The 19776-nt window shown below is 44.9% G+C and overlaps 1 protein-coding gene across 1 annotated transcript in view; it reads left to right on the top strand.

Annotated features, from left to right (window-relative positions):
• ncmap (non-compact myelin associated protein) overlaps positions 1-19776 on the top strand; it is a 98677-nt gene that overhangs the window by 65784 nt on the left and 13117 nt on the right. The window contains exon 2 of the mRNA XM_070898461.1: positions 19648-19737. Coding sequence (XP_070754562.1) covers positions 19659-19737 — 79 coding nt within the window. The 5' untranslated portion in view covers positions 19648-19658. The remainder of the gene's footprint in view (positions 1-19647; positions 19738-19776) is intronic.

The following is a 19776-nucleotide window of genomic DNA, read 5'->3' as shown; positions in this document are numbered from 1 at the left end:
TGTGATCGGGATCCGGAAGAGGCGTGAGTTCGGGGCCAGAAGAGGCGAGAGCCCAGAGGCAGCACGGGCCAGCCCACACTGCGATACGTGTGCGCACTAGGCCTGTGCAGCAGAGCTGTTCTCCAGTCGTCTTGGGTAATCCTTGCCACTGGACCAAGACCTAGCTCTGTCAAGCCCATATGGTGGCTGGGTCTGAAATGCATTCTGTGGAATGTGACTCAGCAAGATTGAGCAACATAGATTATAATAATGTTAGATTGATATCCTGGAGTCCCGCTCGATTACCATTAGGGATTGGTGGAAATTTGATCTCCTTGCCAGTTTTCCCTGTGGCTATTCACAACCATATTTGGATTATGGAGAATCGGTGATTATAAACTGTCTGTTGGAAGAGGTGGGCTAATAAACCTATGCCTTTAGGATGGAGCGGGTGGTTAAATGAACAATGTCCATGCTGATAAGTAGAATACTTTCTGGTTTGTATTTAGCCATTAATTTCTCTCAGATCAGGTATATAATGACCACATGCGGAGTATTGACTCGCCCTCAGAGGAGCACTCCTTGTGCAACATTGTGAACCTTTTTATTCACAAGACAGCCATTCTTAAAGATTTTCCGTGAGATTGCCAATTTGGGCTGAATTGAAGGTAATTTTGTGTTGTGAGACTGTACTCACCAGAAACGGGGTTGACTCATAGAAACATAGAAAATAGTGCAGGAGTAGGCCATTCGGCCCTTCGAGCCTGCACCACCATTCAATAAGATCATGGCTGATCATTCACCTCAGTACCCCTTTCTTGCTTTCTCTCCATACCCCTTGATCTCTTTAGCTGTAAGGGCCATATCTAACTCCCTCTTGAATATATCCAACGAACTGGCCTCAACAACTCTCTGCGGTAGAGAATTCCACAGGTTAACAACTCTCTGAGTGAAGAAGTTTCTCCTCATCTCAGTCCTAAATGGCCTACCCCTTATCCTCGGACTGTGTCCCCTGGTTCTGGACTTCCCCAACATCGGGAACATTCTTTCTGCATCCAACCTGTCCAGTCCCGTCAGAATTTTATATGTTTCTATGAGATCCCCTCTCATTCTTCTAACCTCCAGTGAATACAGGCCCAGTCGATCCAGTCTCTCCTCATATGTCAGTCCTGCCATCTCAAGAATCAGTCTGGTGAACCTTCGCTGCACTCCCTCAATAGCAAGAACGTCCTTCCTCAGATTAGGAGACCAAAACTGAACACAATATTCCAGGTGAGGCCTCACCAAGGCCCTGTGCAACTGTAGTAAGACCTCCCTGCTCCAATACTCAAATCCCCTAGCTATGAAGGCCAACATGCCATTTGCCTTCTTCACTGCCTGTTGTACCTGCATGCCAACTTTCAATGACTGATGTACCATGACACCCAGGTCTTGTTGCACCTCCCCTTTTCCTAATCTGCCGCCATTCAGATAATAATCTGCCTTCGTGTTTTTGCCACCTCACATTTATCTACATTATACTGCATCTACCATGCATTTGCTCACTCACCTAACCTGTCCAAGTCACCCTGCAGCCTGTTAGCGTCCTCCTCACAGCTCACACTGCCACCCAGTTTAGTGTCATCTGCAAACTTGGAGATATTACACTCAATTCCTTCATCTAAATCATTAATGTATATTGTAAATAGCTGGGGTCCCAGCACTAAACCCTGCGGCACTCCATTAGTCACTGCCTGGTTTCTCATAAGTCTTTCCCAGCCAACACAGAGAGAAAAAAAGAAAGATTTTCATCCCAGTAGTTTGGGCTAGATTTGAATCCAGTTTCAGAAATGAAAGAATAGTCATTTGGATCAGATGACAATTGCTGGGCAGGCCACATAGTCCGCATGCCAGACACGAGATTCGCAAAGCAAGTGCTCTACTCGGAGCTCCGTCGCGGCAAATGAGCCAAACATGGGCAGCGGAAATGTTACAAGGACACCCTCAAAGCCTCCTTGATAAAGTGCGACATCCCCACTGATACCTGGGAGTCCCTGGCCAAAGACTGCCCTAAGTGGAGGAAGTGCATCCGAGAGGGCGCTGAGCACCTCGAGTCTCAACGCTGAGAGCATGCAGAAACCAAGCGCAGGCAGCAGAAAGAGCGTGCGGCAAACCAGTCCCACCCACCCTTTCCCTCAATGACTATCTGTCCCACCTGTGACAGAGCCTGTGGCTCTCGTATTGGACTGTTCAGCCACCAAAGAACTCACTTCAGGGGTGGAAGCAAGTCTTCCTCGATTCCAAGGGACATCCTATGATGATCAAGCAATTTGTGGCACGTAGTTCCTGTCTTGCTGGGTCTGGAATGCATTCTGTGGAATGTGACTCAGCAAGGTTGAGCAACATAGATTATAATAATGTTAGATTGATATCCTGGAGTCCCGCTCGATTACCATTATGGATTGGGTGGAAATTTGATCTCCTTGCCAGTTTTCTCTGTGACTATTCACAACCATATTTGGATTATGGAGAGTCAGTGTTGGTGCAGATTATAAACTGTCTGTTGGAAGGGGTTGGCTAATAAACCAAACAATCTTCTGTCAATTCACATTTTCTTAATATTCTTACACTATGCCTACTCTGAGTAGAGGGAACACACAGATGCTAAAGGGCAATTTCGTAGAATTCCCACTGCCACCTCACTTCCCCACCCTAATACTCCGAAATAGAGCACACCTACGCCACTCATTATATGTAAATTAAAATTATGGTGCCTTTTAAGTATGTAGTAACTGGGTGGTGGTAATTCCATAGTTGTGGTGTTCTGGAGGGGCATTGCAATAGTCCTCTTTGTCCACCTTCTGCTTTTAGTATGGGTCTTGAAGAGGAGAATCGCAAGGTCTTAGTCAAAGCCAACAGAGACCATTGAGGAATAAATGGTCTGCATCTTGTACAGGTTCAACCACATCAGCCATATTTTGGTTGAAATTGTATGCTGCCAGTTTTTTTTTAACATCATAAGCCCTTTTCATTATGTTTAGGTGGTAAATTAAGGGGTCGGCCCCAGGATAAGGGCTCGGCCATTTAGGACTGAGATGAGGAGAAACTTCTTCACTCAGAGGGTGGTGAATCTTTGGAATTCTCGACCCCAGAGGGCTGTGGATGCTCAGTCATTGAGTATATTCAAGACAGAGATCGATAGATTTTAGGATATTAAGGGAATCTAGGGATATGGGAATAGGGCAGGAACGTGGAGTTGAGGTAGAAGATCAGCCTTGATCTGATTGAATGGCGGAGCAGGCTCAAGGGGCCGAATGGCCTACTACTGTTCCTAATTATTATGTTCTTACTGTTTGAAGCCTACTTGGTAAAATAAATAGGGTCAAAGGTGATATAAGGAAATCGTGATCAGTTCGTGTAAATAACCTGAGACATTGGTTATGTACTAAAGCAAAATTTGGGCCAGGCTCTCACAAACTGAAGATGATTTGGCAGGCCTGATCCTGAGATCTGATTCATTTTCTCCAATATGCAAAAAACAAGTGCCCAAAGCTATTAGTGCAAGGCTTTCAATTCAGTAGTAAGTTCCATGAGACAATGTATTCCTTCCCACCTTGTATTGCTGCCAACCTTATTTGACAGTTTTATTTGAAAGGAAGCATCAATGCTAAGCCTCACCTGGAGTACTGCGTACACTTCTGGTCACCCTATAGTTGCAAGATATTCTGGCATTGAAGAGAATGCAGTAAACGGCAACTAAACTGACAGCTGGCGTTAGAAGAGGCACAAAAAATCTGCAAAGGGATATATACAAGCTAAGTGAATGGGCAAAAATTTGGCATTTGGAGTACATTGTGGGAAAATGTGAGGTTATCCACTTTGGCAGAAAAAATAGAAAAGCAAATTATAATTTAAATGGAGAAAAATTGCAAAGTTCTGCAGTACAGAGAGGCCTGGGGGTCCTTGTACATGAAACACAAAAAATTAGTATGCAGGTACAGCAAGTAATCAAGAAGGCAAATGGAATGTTGGCCTTTGTTGCAAGGGGGATAGAGTATAAAAGCAGAGAAGTCCTGCTGCAACTGTACCAGGTATTGGTGAGGCCACATCTAGAGTACTCCGTGCAGTTTTGGTCTCCGTATTTAAGGAAGGATATACTTGCATTGGAGACTAGTCAGAGAAGGTTCACTAGGTTGATTCTGGAGATGAGGGGGTTGACTTATGAAGATAGGTTGAGTAGGTTGGGCCTATACTCATTGGAGTTCAGAAGAATGAGAGGTGATCTTATCGAAACATATAAGATAATGAGAGGGCTAGACAAGGTGGATGCAGAGAGGATATTTCCACTCGCAGGGGAAACTAAAACTAGGGGGCATAGTCTCAGAATAAGGGACCGCCCACTTAAAAGTGAAATGAGGAGGAATTTCTTCTCTCAAAGGGTTGTAAATCTATGGAATTCTCTGCCCCAGAGAGCTGCAGAGGCTGGGTCATTGAATATATTTAAGGTGGAGATAGACAGATTTCTGAGCGATTAAGGGAATAAAGGGTTAATGGGGAGCGGGCAGGGAAGTTGAACTGAGTCCATGATCAGATCAGCCAAGATCTTATTAAATGGCAGAACAGGCTCGAGGGGTCAAATGGCCTACTCCTGCTCCTATTTCTTATGTTCTTATGTAGACCTGAGTTACGGGGCGAGGCGTTGAGTTATTCGATTGAGCTCGGTTGTGATGCCTGTTATGTTGATTGCCAGTGCTCATTGTCTGGGCTCATACGTGAAGAAAGGTCACTTGGGCATGGTTGCGAAGGAGTCCTGTGCTCATGCAACCAAAGCTGCCAAACATGAGAAGTAATTATCGGAAGTGCAGGGGAAAAAAGGGAAAAGATTTTTTCCCCCCTGAAAATTTTGATAATTCAAAGCTCATTATTAATTGGTCAAGGAGAAGTGGAAAATGGTTGGAAGTTTGGAGCAATGCTTTTCTGATACAACATCACCTTAGGACTAAACCGCTTCCTTTCTGATGAAGGTATTGCATGTGCTGAACTTGCACATGCATTGCACAGGCTGGAGGCCACAGTTCTGTCTCCTGGGTGATTGGGCACTGAGCCCACAAACATAAGGCTTTTAAAATCTGATTGGAGATTTCAGCAAGACAAAGTAAATCAGTGTTTTTGTTTTACAGCCAGAACTGTATTGCAACATGATCTGCACCATTAAATCAAAGGTGTGTCCTGGATCATGTACCTGCTGCCTGGCGCAGTGACGATCTGGTTACTCAATACTATAGTGTTTGCTGGTTGAGCTGATGGAATTGCTGACCGCATCCAAATGTACTGAACTGCCTTCCAATGTATTGTGCAAATTTTTATATGAATAAAGTATATTTTGAAATTTTAAAAAAGTATTGAAAAGTTTGGTGACACAATGCAGTGATGCTTATTTAGAACCCTTGTACTTTGTGTATATAGTTTTGCAAGCTTTCCCTACTCCATGCAATCCCAGCGTTTCCAAATATTGATAAAAATAAATATTAAATATATAAAACTATAATGTGAAAGATGTGTTTTCAGCTCTAAAAGTGAATGAATTGCTCTTTGTATACATTCACTTTTCTAAATTTTTCTCTGAACTTTTAATATACTTTTATTTCTTTTTTGAAGGACTTGTTTTCCATGTAAAATGACTGATAAATGATTTTACTTGCTATTTATAAACAGATATTAAACATTAGTATGATGTGTGATATAATGCGTCAGCTGTGGCTCAGTGGGTAGCACACTCGCCTCTGGGTTAGAAGGTTGTGAGTTCAAGTCCCACTCCAGAGACTTGAGCACATAAATCTATCTTGACACTCCAGTGCAGTGCTGAGGGAGTGCTGCACTGTCGGAGGTGCTATCTTTGAAATGAGATGTAAAACCCAGCCTTGTCTGCCCTCTCAAGTGGATGTAAAAAAATCCTACAGCAGTATTTTGAAGAAGAGCAGGGGAGTTATTCCTGGCCAATATTTATACCTCAATCAACATCACTAAAAAAAAAGTCATTATTGCATTGCTGTTTGCCGGTGCTTCTTGTGTGCAAATTGGCTGCTGCATTTCTTACAACAGTGACTACACTCCAAAAAGTACTTCATTGCCTGTCTAGTGATCATGAAAGGTGCTATGTAACTTTATCTTTCTTAAAAATACATTTTTATTCCAGGAAAATTGGCTGTCTAAAAGGGGCCAACTCTTAATGATGCTGAAGCTATAGCTGAGCTCACCAGGTTCTCCAGCAAACGGCCAGAGACTTGAGCGCATAAATCTCAAAGATATTCTCCATATCTTTGGGACCTCCGGTGGTTGTGAAAGGCGTTATATAAAAGTCTTTCTTTCTTTATTTCTTATCATTGGAACAATCTTAACTCTCCAAAATGGGTAGGTTGATGTTGGGACAGAGATTAAAAGTCAAAAAATCGGGAACAGGAACCCAACCCACCTCCGATTTTAACGGAGGCGGCACGAGGGGCGGGCGACCAATCCGCTCGGGGGAAGAGTGTGTTGGTCATTTAAATATTATAATGAGGCTGCCTGTCTTAATTTTGACAGTCATTCTATTTCTAAATCATGTCGGCTGGGTTTCCCAGGCCTCGGGAAACCCGGGAGCTGAACAGAAAAAAAATTAAAGAAGCTTTGCAGTTAAAAACTGTATGGCATTCAGGGAACTCCTTTTTCTGGGTTTCACGACCTCAGAACAGCTCCACCACCCCCGGCACAGAACTCGCCTCCGGGCTAAAATCCAGGCCATTGTGTCTGTTTTATAAGCTCCCTTGCTGTCTGTCTCATGCTCTCTTTCTCACTCTCTCTGACTTTGTGCATATCTCAACCTCCTGTGGTGTTTCATAGGGGATTTTGCAAGCGGGAGTGCTGGGCTGTGGAAATGAGGAGGGTCCATATATCCATGAAATAGACTAAGAGAAAGCACATGGGATCCTTGGCTTTATTAACAGAAGCATCGAGTACAAAAGCAAGGAAATTGAGCTAAACCTTTATAAAATACTGATTGGGCCTCAGCTGGAGTATTGTGATCAATTCTGGGCACCACACTTTAAGAAGGATGTCAAGTCCTTAGAGAGGGTGCAGAAGAGATTTACTCGAATGGTACCAGGGATGAAGGATTTCAGTTATTTGGAGAGACTAGAGAAGCTAAAAAAAGCACTGGGATTTATTTCTATGGGTATAGAATTCAAAAGTAGTGAAGTTATGTTAAACTTATATTGGACCCTGGTCAGGCTGCACTTAAGAGTACTGTGCACAGTTCTTGTTATGTCTGTAATGTACTTATGAATGACTCTACCAGGTAATGTGTTGTACTCAAACTGTAGTGACCTTGGTCCTTTATTCGTAACTCCAGAGTGAGGCAGCCGCATGGTGGCTACCCTTTTATACAGTGCCTGCCACCAGGGCAGGAAACCCCGCTCTCCACCAGTTGCACCCTCTACTGGTGCCAGAATAGTATATACACAGTGTAAACCTTATTGATAGTATATCAGGTAACAAGTCTCCATCTTATGCAACTATACAGTGACTACACAGAGAGTATATCTATAGTCTGCATATATAACAGTTCTGGTCTCCATATTATAAAATATATAGAAATACTGGATGGTACCAGAACTGAGAGTACAACTTTCGGGAAAGATTGATCAGGTTGTTTTTTCTTCCTTTAGTAAAGAGAAGACATAGCTGATTGAGGTCTTTAACATAATGAATGGGTTGGACAGGGTTCTATTTGTGAGAGAATTCAAAACTAGATCGTTACTGAGAAAGTCAATAGAGAAATAAGGAGAAAATTCTTTACTCAAAGAATATGAAACTTGATACCACGGGAAGTGGTTGAGGCAAATAGCTTTGATGCTTTCAAAAGGAGATGAGACTAGTACATGAGAGAAAAAGGAATAGAAAGATATGCTGAAAGACTGAGATAAGGTAGAGGGAATGAGAGTAGACTTGTGTGGAGTTGTTCTCCTTGGAGCAGAGAAGGTTAAGAGGCGATTTGATAGAGATGTTAAAATCATGAACGGTTTTGATATAGTAAGTAAAAGGAACTATTTCCAGTGGCAGAAAGGTCGGTAACCAGAGGTCACAGATTTAAGGTGATTGGCAAAAGAACCAGAGGCGACATGAGAAAACATTTTTTTATGCAGCGAGTTGCTGTGATCTGGAATGCATTGTCTGAAAGGATAGTGGGAGCAGATTCAACAAAAAGTTTCGAAAGAGAATTGGATAATACTTGAACGGAAAAAATTTACAGGGCTATGGGGAAAGAGCAGGGGAGTGAGATTAATTGGATCGCTCTACCAAAGAGCAGGCACAGGCAAGATGGGCCGAATGGCCTCCTTCTGTGCTGTATTATTCCATGATTTTATGATCGTCCTTAGACTGATTTTGATTTTGTTTTCCTGGAAAATAAATAATAAGCCTCGTTATTACCACTGCGGGCAAATTAATGAATGTATTGCCTCACATAAACACATTACATTCTGCATGTAATATTGTACATCTGTTTAAGATGTTTTTGATTATAGATTTTGAACTTTGGCAGTTTTTTTTCCTGCTTTCTGATTCATATGTTTTCTCCCAGTCCAGTTATTATTTGTTGCTGTGTATGAATGCGAAATTTGAGTCAACCACCTACAAGACATTTGCATATACAAATGTGTCACAGCTCAACTTTGACACAGCAACTGTGCTGTGATCAATCATATTTGAGGCAGAATTTTTATAGTGAAAGCCAAAAAAGAAATTGAACTTTCTTTCTTTGCCAACTATCTCTGCAAAGTTCTTAATGTTACCATTCTAAACTTAAACATTTAAATTCAGGACTTTTATTGAAAACCTCCCTCTAAACAGTCATTCCAGAATTTGCAACTGTTACTGTTTATACTCAGAGATTTCTCTGTAGCTGCTCTTACACAATACAAAACAGAATGACCTGCTCCAAGCCATTTCTAAACTCTATTTTTCTCCGTGGCTTTACCTGAGTTAGGTTCTTACTGTAGTTGAAGGCCATCAGTTCGTATATAGTACACGTGTTTTTGCTTTCAAAGTTACCTCAGAAAATGTTGAAGAGTTCGTGTTCTAACTTGTAATGTCAGCTGTGGCTCAGTGGGTAGTACTCTCACCTGTGGGTCCGAAGGTTGTGGGTTTAAGTCCCACTTCAAGTGTTATATATGTAAACACTACCAATGTGTCAGACTTGCTACCAGGGGGCACACCTGTGGGAGACCCAAGGGTCACTTGCACACCTTGGGCAAGCAGGTATAAAATGCTGCCTCCTCACTCTGAAGTTACAATAAAGAGACCAAGGTCACAACAGTATGACCTTAAGATGTACAGTCTTGTGGAATTATTCTAAACGTAACACCAAGAACTTGTAGCACAAAAAAATCTAAGCCGACACTCCAGAGGTGTTGCCTTTCACATCAGATGTTAAATCCTGGCCCTGTCTACTGCCTCAAGTGGACCTAAAAGATCCCATGGTACTATATCTAAGAAGAGCAGGGGAGTTATCCCTGGTGGCCTGGCCAATATTTCATCATCGTAGGCAGTCGCTCGAATCGAGGATGACTTGCTTCCACATCATAAAGTTCACAGGTGTTTCAATGAAGGACCTAAAATTCCAGGTTCCGAACTAAATCTTGAAGGGTGGAAGATGCCTGTGCGTGGATTTTTTTAACGTGTGATGACCGTTGCACACCAGCCACCACACGGGCTTGACAGAGCTAGGTCTTGGTCCAGTGGCAAGGGTTAACCAAGACAACTAGAGAACAGCTCTGTTGCATGACCTCGTGCGCACACATATAACAATATAGGCTGGCCCGTGCTGCCCCTGGACCCTCGACTCGTCTGGCCCCGAACTCACGCCTCTCCTGGGCCCCGATCACATCCCTCTATGGTCTCTCGCCGCTCCTTCGCCCCGACCTCGCCGCTCCTGCTGTACCTGCCCACGCTCCACTCACCGACCTGGATCTTGGTGACATCCCTCTTCACTGCCGTTGGTCCGGTATGTGCTGCTCCCTGGAGTGGTACGCCGCCACGCTGCCCCTTCCGCTCCCCGGCCTGCTCTGATGGTGCTCGCAGGCCGGAGGCTGTCGCCTTGCTCCTGCCGCTCCCCAGCTTGCTCCGATGGTGCTCACAGGTCTTCAATCCCTCAATCAACACAACAAAAAAAAACAGATTATCTGGTCATTATCACATTGCTGTTTGTGGGAGCTTGCTTGTGCACAAAGTGGCTGCCGTGTTTCCCACATTACAACAGTGACTACACTCCAAATGTACTTAATTGGCTGTAAAGCGCCTTGAGACATCCGATGGTCGTGAAAGGTGCTATACAAATGCAAGTCTTTTCTTTTTTTTCTGATGTTTCTTTTATAAAAATAAACACATTACAGTTGCTCTAAACAGTTATTGCCGGAGGCTTTTGCTCTCTAATTTTCCATCAGCGGGTTTGCAAACAGCAACTCCTGGCAATCATAGAACTTTCTAGTATTTCTAGGTGCATGCTGGACGCTGTAGCCTGTTAGCCTGAGTATCTGCAGCTGGTCTTGACGGATCTGGGAACCTCCAGGAACTCCAGCCCCAGGCTTCTCGCACAGGCACAGGCCTTTAATGGTAAATATTATTATAGAGAAAGCTGTTATATGGATAAGTTGCATTGTTTTTGGAGTCTTAAATGCATTTTTATTGTTACAAATCTTATTCCTAAGAGTAAGTGCTTTAAGTGAAGAAGCAATGATCAATTAAAAGGCTTTTCAAAAATAATTCGAGACTTGATTTTGCCATTTCCTTTTCTGTTGGTTACTGTTGCTGGTTGCCCATTGTTGATTGTAGATTTTGGATTTCATGATTTCTTGCTTTTTGCTTGCTGATTTGTATGTTTTCACCGCTGTCCAGTTATCATTTGTTGCGGTTTATGAATATAAAATTTGAGCTAATCAGCTACAAGAAATTTGCCTATATAAACATGTGACACCTCAGGTTTGACACAACTGTGATGTGATCAGTAATCTTCTTCTTCGGCAGTCCCTCGGAATTGAGGATGACTTGCTTCCACACTAATATGAGTTGTCGGGTGACTGATAAGACCAATGCAGGACCGACATTCTCTGTCGCAGGTGGGGCTGGTGGTGGTTGAAGGGACGGGTGGGTGGGGTGCTTATGTTGTCGTGCGCTCCTTCCGCTGTTTGCGCTTGGCTTCCGCTTGCTCCCGGCGAAGAGACTCAAGGTGTTCGGCGCCTTCCTGGATGCTTTACCCCCACTTTGAGCGGTCTTGGGCCAGGGATTCTCAGGTGTCACTGGGGATGTTGCACTTTTTCAAGGAGACTTTGAGGGTGTCCTTGAAGCATTTCTTCTGCCCACCTGGGCCTTGCATGCCGTGTCGGAGATCCAAGTTGAGCGCTTGTTTTGGGAGTCCCGTATTGGGCATGTGGACGATGTGGCCCGTCCATTGGAGCTGATTGAGCATGAGCAATGCTTTGATGCTGAGAATGTTGGCCTGACCGAGAACACAGACATTGGTGCGCCTATCCTGCCAATGAATTTGCGGGGTCTTGCGGAGGCAATGTTGGTGGTACTTCTCCAGTGCTTTGAGGTGCCTGCAGTACATGGTCCGTGTCTCTGAAGCATATAGAAGGGCGGGTATCACTACTGCTCTGTAGACCATGCGCTTGGTGCCGGGTTTGAGGTCTTGGTCTTCAAACACTCTCTTCCTCAGGCAACCGAAGGCTGCACTGGCACACTGAAGGCGGGGTTGGACTTCGTCATCAACATCTGCCCTTGTTGATAGTAGGCCCCCGAGGTATGGTAAATGGTTCACGTTGTCCAAGGCCTTGTCATGGATTTTGATAATCGGGGGGCAGTACTGTGTGGCGGGGGCAGGTTGGTAGGACCTTTGTCTTACTGATGTTTAGTGTAAGGCCCATGCTCTCGTACGCTTCGGTGAAGGTGTTGACGATAGTTTGGAGTTCAGCCTCCGAGTGTGTGCAGACGAAGGTGTCATCTGCATCCTGTAATTCAATGACAAAGGATGGGATGACCTTGGATCTGGGCTGGAGGCGATGGAGGTTGAACAATTTCCCGTTTGTTCTGTAGATTAGCTCCACTCCAGTGGGGAGCTTACTGAGGGTGAGGCGGAGCATTGCAGCAAGAAGATCGAGAAGAGCATTGGTGCGATGACACAGCCCTGCTGACCCTGCTCCGTACGTGAATTGGGTCTGTGGTGGATCCGTTGGTCAGGATCACGGCTTGCATATTATCGTGAAGCAGGCAAACTTTTGAGGGAAAACCAAATTTGAGGAGGGCACTCCATAATTCCTCACGGTTGACAGTGTCGAAGACCTTTGTGAGATCAAAGTAGGCCATGTACAGAGGTTGGTGCTGTTTTCTCTTAAATTTGATGTGCGGTAAAGATCATGACCATTGTGCCCCTTAGTGGATGGAATCCGCATTGCGACTCTGGGAGGAGCTCTTCAGCCACTGGGAGAAGGCGATTGAGGAGGATTCTTGCGATGACTTTCCCTGTGGCAGACAGCAGGGAAACTCCTCTTTAATTACCGCATTTGGAATTACCACCTTTCTTGAAGATGGTCACAATTACAGCTTCTCTGAGATCCCCTGTCATGCTCTTCTTCCAAATAAAAGAAATGAGTTCAGGTATTTGAGCCAGTAGCTTTAGTGCTTCACTGGGAATTCCATCTGCTCCTGAGGCCTTGTTGTTCTCCAGTTGTCGGATGGCCTCTTCATGCCGGGCTGGGGTTGTGCTGAGGAGCATGCTGTGGGATGAAGTCAAGGACACTCACGTCGAAGACAGAGTCTCGGTTAAGGAGATCTTCGAAGTACACGCACATCTTGGTTGTCGGCTAGTTGATGGATCTCCTGCTCTTTCTCCACCCACTATCTGTTCTTTAGGTCGCAAGTTTTATGTTGGACCTTGGCCTTCAGAAGTCTATAGAGTTGCTTTCTTGCTCTTGAGTCGTGTTGCTGTTTCCAGTTCAAGAATGCCTTGCGCTTGCAGATTATTACCGTAGCTCCTGGATCTCCTGGTCGTTCTCGTCGAACCAGTCTTGATGTTTCCTGGTGGAGTGACGAAGCATCTCTTCACAGGTGCTAATTATGGAGGCCTTGAAGGCAGACCAGGCACTGTGGATACTCTGCATCTCTGGATCACTGGGAGTCATCAGGTTAGTTGTGAGGTACTGGCTAAATAGGGCTTTCTTCGTAGGGTCTTTGAGTACTCCAACGTTGATTTTCCTGCGGCATTGTTTCTGTTGCCGCCATTGTTTTGAGGCTACATTGATGGAGATGACAGAACGGATTAGGTAGTGGTCCGTCCAGCAGTTGTCAGCTCCTGTCATGGCGCGGTTGATGCGGACGTCCATGCGGTCCCTCACTTGGACGATGACGTAGTCGAGCACTTGGAGTGAGGGTGTTGCCATGAAGCCTTGTACTCTGACAGAACAAGGTGTTGGTAATGATGAGGCCATGTTCTAAGCAATTAGTCAGGAGGAGGGTACCATTAGAGTTGGTTTTCCCTACCCCCTCTCTGCCGATCACACCTCCCCAGAGGTCTGTGTTCTTTCCAACTCTGGCGTTAAAGTCATCAAGGAGGATCAGCTTGTTGCCCGTTGGGACTCGGGACAGAGATTGTTCAAGGCTGGAGTAGAATTCCTCTTTGGTCTTGTCTATAGCTTCCAGTGTTGGGGTGTATGCGCTGATGACCGTAGCGCACTGGTTCTGGGCTAGGGTGAGCCGAAGGGTCATGAAGAGTTTGTTTATTCCGCAAGGGGAGTCTCTGAGGCACCCAACTAGCTCATTTTTTAATGGCGAAGCCTACCCCATGGTGGCGCCATTCTTCTGGTTTACCTTTCCAGAAGAAGGTGTAACCACCGCCTTGCTCCTTGAGCTGGCCTTACCCTGCCCACTGGGTCTTAGGGCGTCGATGTCTATGTCGAAACGTCTGAGTTCCCGGGCAACGATAGCAGTACGGCGTTCCGGTCTGTCGCTGTTGGGGTTGTCCATGAGGGTCCTGACATTCCAGGTCCCGAACTTCATCTTAAAGGGTGATGATGTGATCAGTAATACTTGAGGTAGACTCAACTTATTTAATAAATATAGAGCAGATCTCTTTTAGTGTTGGTAAGTGAGGAGATTTGCTGTTTTATGATGACCAGAGTGTTTTATCACGTGATGCTTATTGTACTGCTAAATGGGAACCTGTGTTCAGGGTGGGCTGTCCCCTTAAGGATACAGAGCCTGGGAATTTCATCGGAGTTGCTCCCGCTATGCCGCTGTAACTTTGCCGGTGATGTGTAAACCGGCATTCCACCGCGCATCCAGCAAAGTTGCGGGCGTAGAGCAGGATCAACTCTGAGGAAATTCCTACCCAAATTCTAGATGATATAAATTCTGAGATCAGTTTAGGGGTTTTATTATTGAAAGAAGTATTTAATTCGGGAGGCACTTGTAAACTTTCAGTTCAGAAGAAACCAAAGCAGAATGCCTGCATTTCTTTTTAAAATACTTTCAACTCTTTAAGGTTTATTAAACTGTCAATATGACCCGAGGTAAAAATGAAGCACTTTTTGTCTCTGATTGGATTTTGTATTTTGCTGGTCACAGTGCACATAGGGTTATAATTAGGTACAGTTAACTGACCCCCAAAGTGGAGGAAAGTACACATGATGGTCATTTCATAGGCTTGCATATTCCAACAGCTGTTGCAGAGCCTTGGTATTATTCTGTCCTGCAGTGTTACTGATGCTTATCTGGATAAGTGCTAATTTCCTGCAATAACAGGTTGTTCAAAGTGGTTTAAAAAAGGTGTTCCAGAAAGGCGTCAAACCATTCCATTCTACTACATCCTGTGGGAGGTTGACCATTTAATGTAGTTAAGAGAAATACAGATTTACAACTTTTTTTTCTGGGATATCCTCAAAGAAATCTGGTACTCTATCTTGGGCAGAATTGCATGAAGACTCATCATCGTAGGCAATCCCTCGAAATGAGGATGACTTGCTTCCACGCCAAAAAATGATGAATTCACAAGTGTTTCAATGAAGGACCTAATATTCCAGGTCCCAAGCTACATCCTGAGGGGTGGAAGATGCCTGTGCGTGGAATTTTTTTAATGTGGGGTGGCCGTTGCACACCAGCCACCACACGGGCTTGACAGAGCAAGGTCTTGGTCCAGTGACAAGGATTAACCAAGACGACTGGAGACTTGTTCTGCTACACGGACCTAGTACGCACACATATCGCAGTGTGGGCTGGCCCGTGCCGCACCTGGGCCCCTGGCCCCTGGGCCCTTGCCTCTCCTGGGCCCCATCACATCCCTCCACAGTCTCTGACCACTCCTTCACCCCAATTTCGCCACTCCTGCTGTATCTGTCCACACTCCAATCACTGACCTGGATCTTGATGACCTCATTCTTCGCTGCCATCGCCCTCCTGCACCAGCTCGCGCTGCTCCCTGAAGTGGTATGCCTCCACGCTGCTCCCGAGGCTGCTCACTGCTCCTTTTATGGCCCCGACCTCCCACTGGTGTTCTCACGCAGATCGGGGCCTCCCATGAAGACTACAGTTAGTATGAAACCAACAGAGGTAAGCGGTGGTCAGTGACTCCTTAGTGATGTAAGACGTATAAGAACCATGGGAGTCATTTTCACCTTCACTGCACGGGCGGTAAACTGGTGAGGAAATTGTTAGTCTGTTATAGAAGCCGCCTTAGTTTCATCCCACTGAATCGGATGTTGTATCTGCTGCGGTGCAAACAGTTGCAGAGCCAATATTTAGATGTAAAGCGGTGTTTTCGGAGCAGGATGTTCCAGGAATTGAGCCAGCTGGGAATTATCACAACATGCCTTTAACATCCCTGTGCTAGAAAAGGTATTTCTGATTACAGCAAATGATGTATTGTGTTATTCAGTTTACGAGCAATGTAACAGGATGAAACCTCTATGGACAGATATGCCATATCTCGCTTGTAGTTTAGCATTTCCAAACTGTCACTGGTATTAATCCTGCCCCAAAGTGGAATTTGTGCATGCCTGGATATGCTTGGAATATGGAATTATTGATCAGGTACATGTTGGCCTCGAGGTCTGACCCTTTTTACCAGGCAAGCAGTATCACCAAGGTAAATGAAGCACCATGAAGGCCAGGATTTAGATCGCAAAACCTTAGACCACTAGGAATTATTTTTAAAGGTAACTTTGTTGGGTCTCCAGCTATGTTTCACAGTGGGGCAAGATGACAATGGTGGATAATTCTAGTGCACATGTGCAGAGGGTGTTTTTGTAATTTGCTGTGTAATTTGTTGTCCATTCAAAGTGAAACAAACCCCACATTATAACAACTGGCCCAGCTTAGCATCTTTTCATATAGATCCGAACTAGCTTGGGAAGGATTGTCAGATGCAGGACAACATATGGAGCTTGTCTTTACTGTCTCCAGATTAAAGAAATTGGGTGTAAATAATATTGATGGGTCGATTAGAAATCATAAAGGAAATATGTGTGTAGAGGCGGAAGACATGGGTAGGATTCTTAATGAATACTTAGCATCCGTTTTCACAAAAGACTGGTGATGCAGACTTTGCAATGAGGGAGGAGAAGTGTGAAATATTAGACAAGATAAATATAATGAGAGAGGAAGTATTAAGGGGCTTAGCAGCTTTGAAATGGATAAATCCTCAGGCCCAGATGAAATGTATCCCAGACTGTTAAGAGAAGCAAAAGAGGAAATGACCATCATTTTCCAATCCTCTCTGGCTACAGGTGTGGTGCCAGAGAATTGAAGGACTGCTAATGTTGTACCTTCGTTTAAAAGGGGAGAAAGGGATAGGCTGAGTAATTACAGGCCAACCTCTGTCGTCGAGCTACAGTACGTGGACGACGCCTGCATCTGCGCACATACAGAAGCTGAACTCCAGGACATAGTCGACGTATTTACTGAGGCGTACGAAAGCATGGGCCTTACGCTAAACATCAGTCAGACAAAGATCTTCCACCAGCCTGTCCTCGCCGCACGCCCCATAGTCATCAAGATCCACGGCGCGGCCCTGGACAACGTGGACCATTTCCCATACCTCGGGAGCCTCTTATCAACAAGAGCAGACATTGATGACGAAATTCAACACCGACTCCAGTGCGCCAGTGCAGCCATCGGTCGCCTGAGGAAAAGAGGGAAAGACAAAATGTTATTTAATTTGATTCAAACTTTGCAATGAGAGAAATCTGGTACAGTGAATTATTTTTCTTCTTGAGATTGGATTTGAAACCATCCCTGGTTGGGTAGAAGATTTTCTGTCCCTAAAGAACCTAGACGGTGAACTTGTTGAGGCCTCAACCTTCGTCCCGTTGGTATTCTCACCCCACAGCACATAAGAATACAATGAAATTGTCACACGTGTTTAGAGGGTACTGTTCTAAGGTACGTTGCTGTGATTGAAGATGCAAAGTGGAGCTCTGTTGAACCTGACCCATTCAACACATAACGCCCTCCTGTATGGCTCAGACATGGACCATGTACAGTAGACACCAAGTTGCTGGAGAAATACCACCAACTGTGTCTCCGCAAGATCCTACAAATTCTCTGGGAGGACAGATGCACCAACATTGGCATCCTCGACCAGGCCAACATCCCCAGCAGTGAAGCACTGACCACACTTGATCAGCTCCGCTGGGCAGGCCACATTGTCCACATGCCAGACATGAGACTCCCAAAGCAAGCGCTCTATTCGGAACTCCTTCACGGCAAATGATCCAAAGATAGGCAGAGGAAACGTTACAAGGACATCCTCAAAGCCTCCCTGATAAAGTGCACATTCCCACCGACACTTGGGAGTTCCTGATCAAAGACCGCCCTAAGTGGAGGAAGTGCATCCGGGAGGGCGCTGAGCACTTCGAATCTCATTACCGAGAGCATGTAGAAATCAAGCGCAGGCAGCGGAAAAAGCGTGCGGCAAATCTGTCCCACCCTCCCTTACCTTCAGTAACTATCTGTCCTACCTGTGACAGGGACTGAGGCTCTCGTATTGGACTGTTCTGCCACCTAAGGACTAATTTTAAGAGTGGAAGCAAGTCTTCCTCGATTCCGAAGGACTGCCTATGATGATGATGACGATATGATGATGATGACAAGCCAGTCAGCCTAACTTCAGTGGTGAGAAAATTATTGGAAAAAATCCTGAGGGACAGGATAAATCTTCATTTGGAAAGACATGGACAGTCAGCATGGATTTTTCAAGGGAAGGTCGTGTTTGACTAACTTGTTTGAATTTTTCGAGGAGTTAACCAGGAGGGTCGATGAGGGCAGTGCATATGATGCAGTGTATATGGATTTTAGCAAAGCTTTTGATAAGATCCTACATGGCAGACTGGTCACGAAAGTAATAGTCCATGGGATCCAGGACAAAGTGGCAAGTTGGATCCATAATTGGCTCGGAGGCAGGAAGCAAAGGGTAATGGTTGATGGGTGTTTTTGTGACTGGAAGGCTGTATCCAGTGGGGTTCCGCAGGGCTCAGTGCTGGGTCCCTTGTTTTTTGTGGTATATATATCAATAACTTGGACTTAAATGTTGGGGTTATGATTAAGAAATTTGCAGATGAAACTAAAATAGGCTGTGTGGTTGATAATGAAGAAGAATGTTGCAGTCTGCAGGAAGATATCAATGTACTGGTCAGGTGGGCAGAACAATGGCAAATGGAATTCAATCCGGATAAGTGTGAGGTAATGCATTTGAGGAGGTCCAACAAGGCAAGGGAATACACATTAAATGGTACGACATTGAAAAATGTAGAGGAACAAAGGGACCTTGGATTGCATGTCCACAGATCCCTGAAGATAGCAGGCCAGGTAGATAAGGTGGTTAAGAAGGCATACGGAATACTTGCCTTTATAAGTCGAGGCATGGAATACAAGAGCAAGGATGTTATGCTTGAACTATATAAAACACTGCTTAGGCTGCAGCTGGAGTACTGCGTGCAGTTCTGGTCACCACATTGCAGGAAAGATATGATTGCACCGGAAATAGTGCAGAGGAGACTTACAAGAATCTTGCATGGACTGCAGAATTTTCGGTGTGAGGAAAGATTGGAGATGCTGGGTCTGTTTTCTTTGGAACAGAGGATGCTAAGGGGAGACCTGATTGAGGTGTATAAAATTAGAGGGGCCTGGACAGAGTGGATAGGAAGGACCTGTTTCCCTTGGCAGAGGGGTCAACAACTAGGGGGCATAGATTTAAAGTAATTGGGGGAAGTTTAGAGGAGATATGAGGGGAAATTTCTTCACCCAGAGGGTGATGGGTGTTGGAACTCACTGCCTGAAAGGGTGGTAGAGGCATATTTAAAAGATACTTGGATATGCACTTAAAGTGCCGTAACCTACAGGGCTACGGATCAAGAGCTGGAAAGTGGGATTAGGCTGGATAGCTCTTAGTCAGCCGGCGCGAACACGATGGGCCGGAATGGCCTCCTTCCATGCTGTAAATTTCTATTCTTGATTCTATGAACCGTTTCATTCTTGCACACAATAATGTCCTCTGAACCCTGTGATAAAATGGCAGTTTCGTACTTGGCACCCAATTCCATCTCGATTGTATTTGGATTTGGAAAATAGGCTCCTTCTCTAATACTTGACTTTTCTTTCCATTGCCAGTAGCCCTCAACATGGCCGTCGCTAATACAACAGGAGGAAATTTCAGCACTACGGTGACTACGAAATCTCCCGAAGAAATTCTGTACCAGAGTAAGTATACTTCTTGCAGCTTATGATTTTGTTTCCCTA

Source organism: Pristiophorus japonicus, chromosome 14, assembly GCF_044704955.1.
Source record: "Pristiophorus japonicus isolate sPriJap1 chromosome 14, sPriJap1.hap1, whole genome shotgun sequence".
NCBI lineage: Eukaryota > Metazoa > Chordata > Chondrichthyes > Pristiophoridae > Pristiophorus > Pristiophorus japonicus.
The sequence above is the reverse complement of the archived record's forward strand: the minus strand, read 5'-3'. Positions and strand labels throughout refer to the sequence as shown.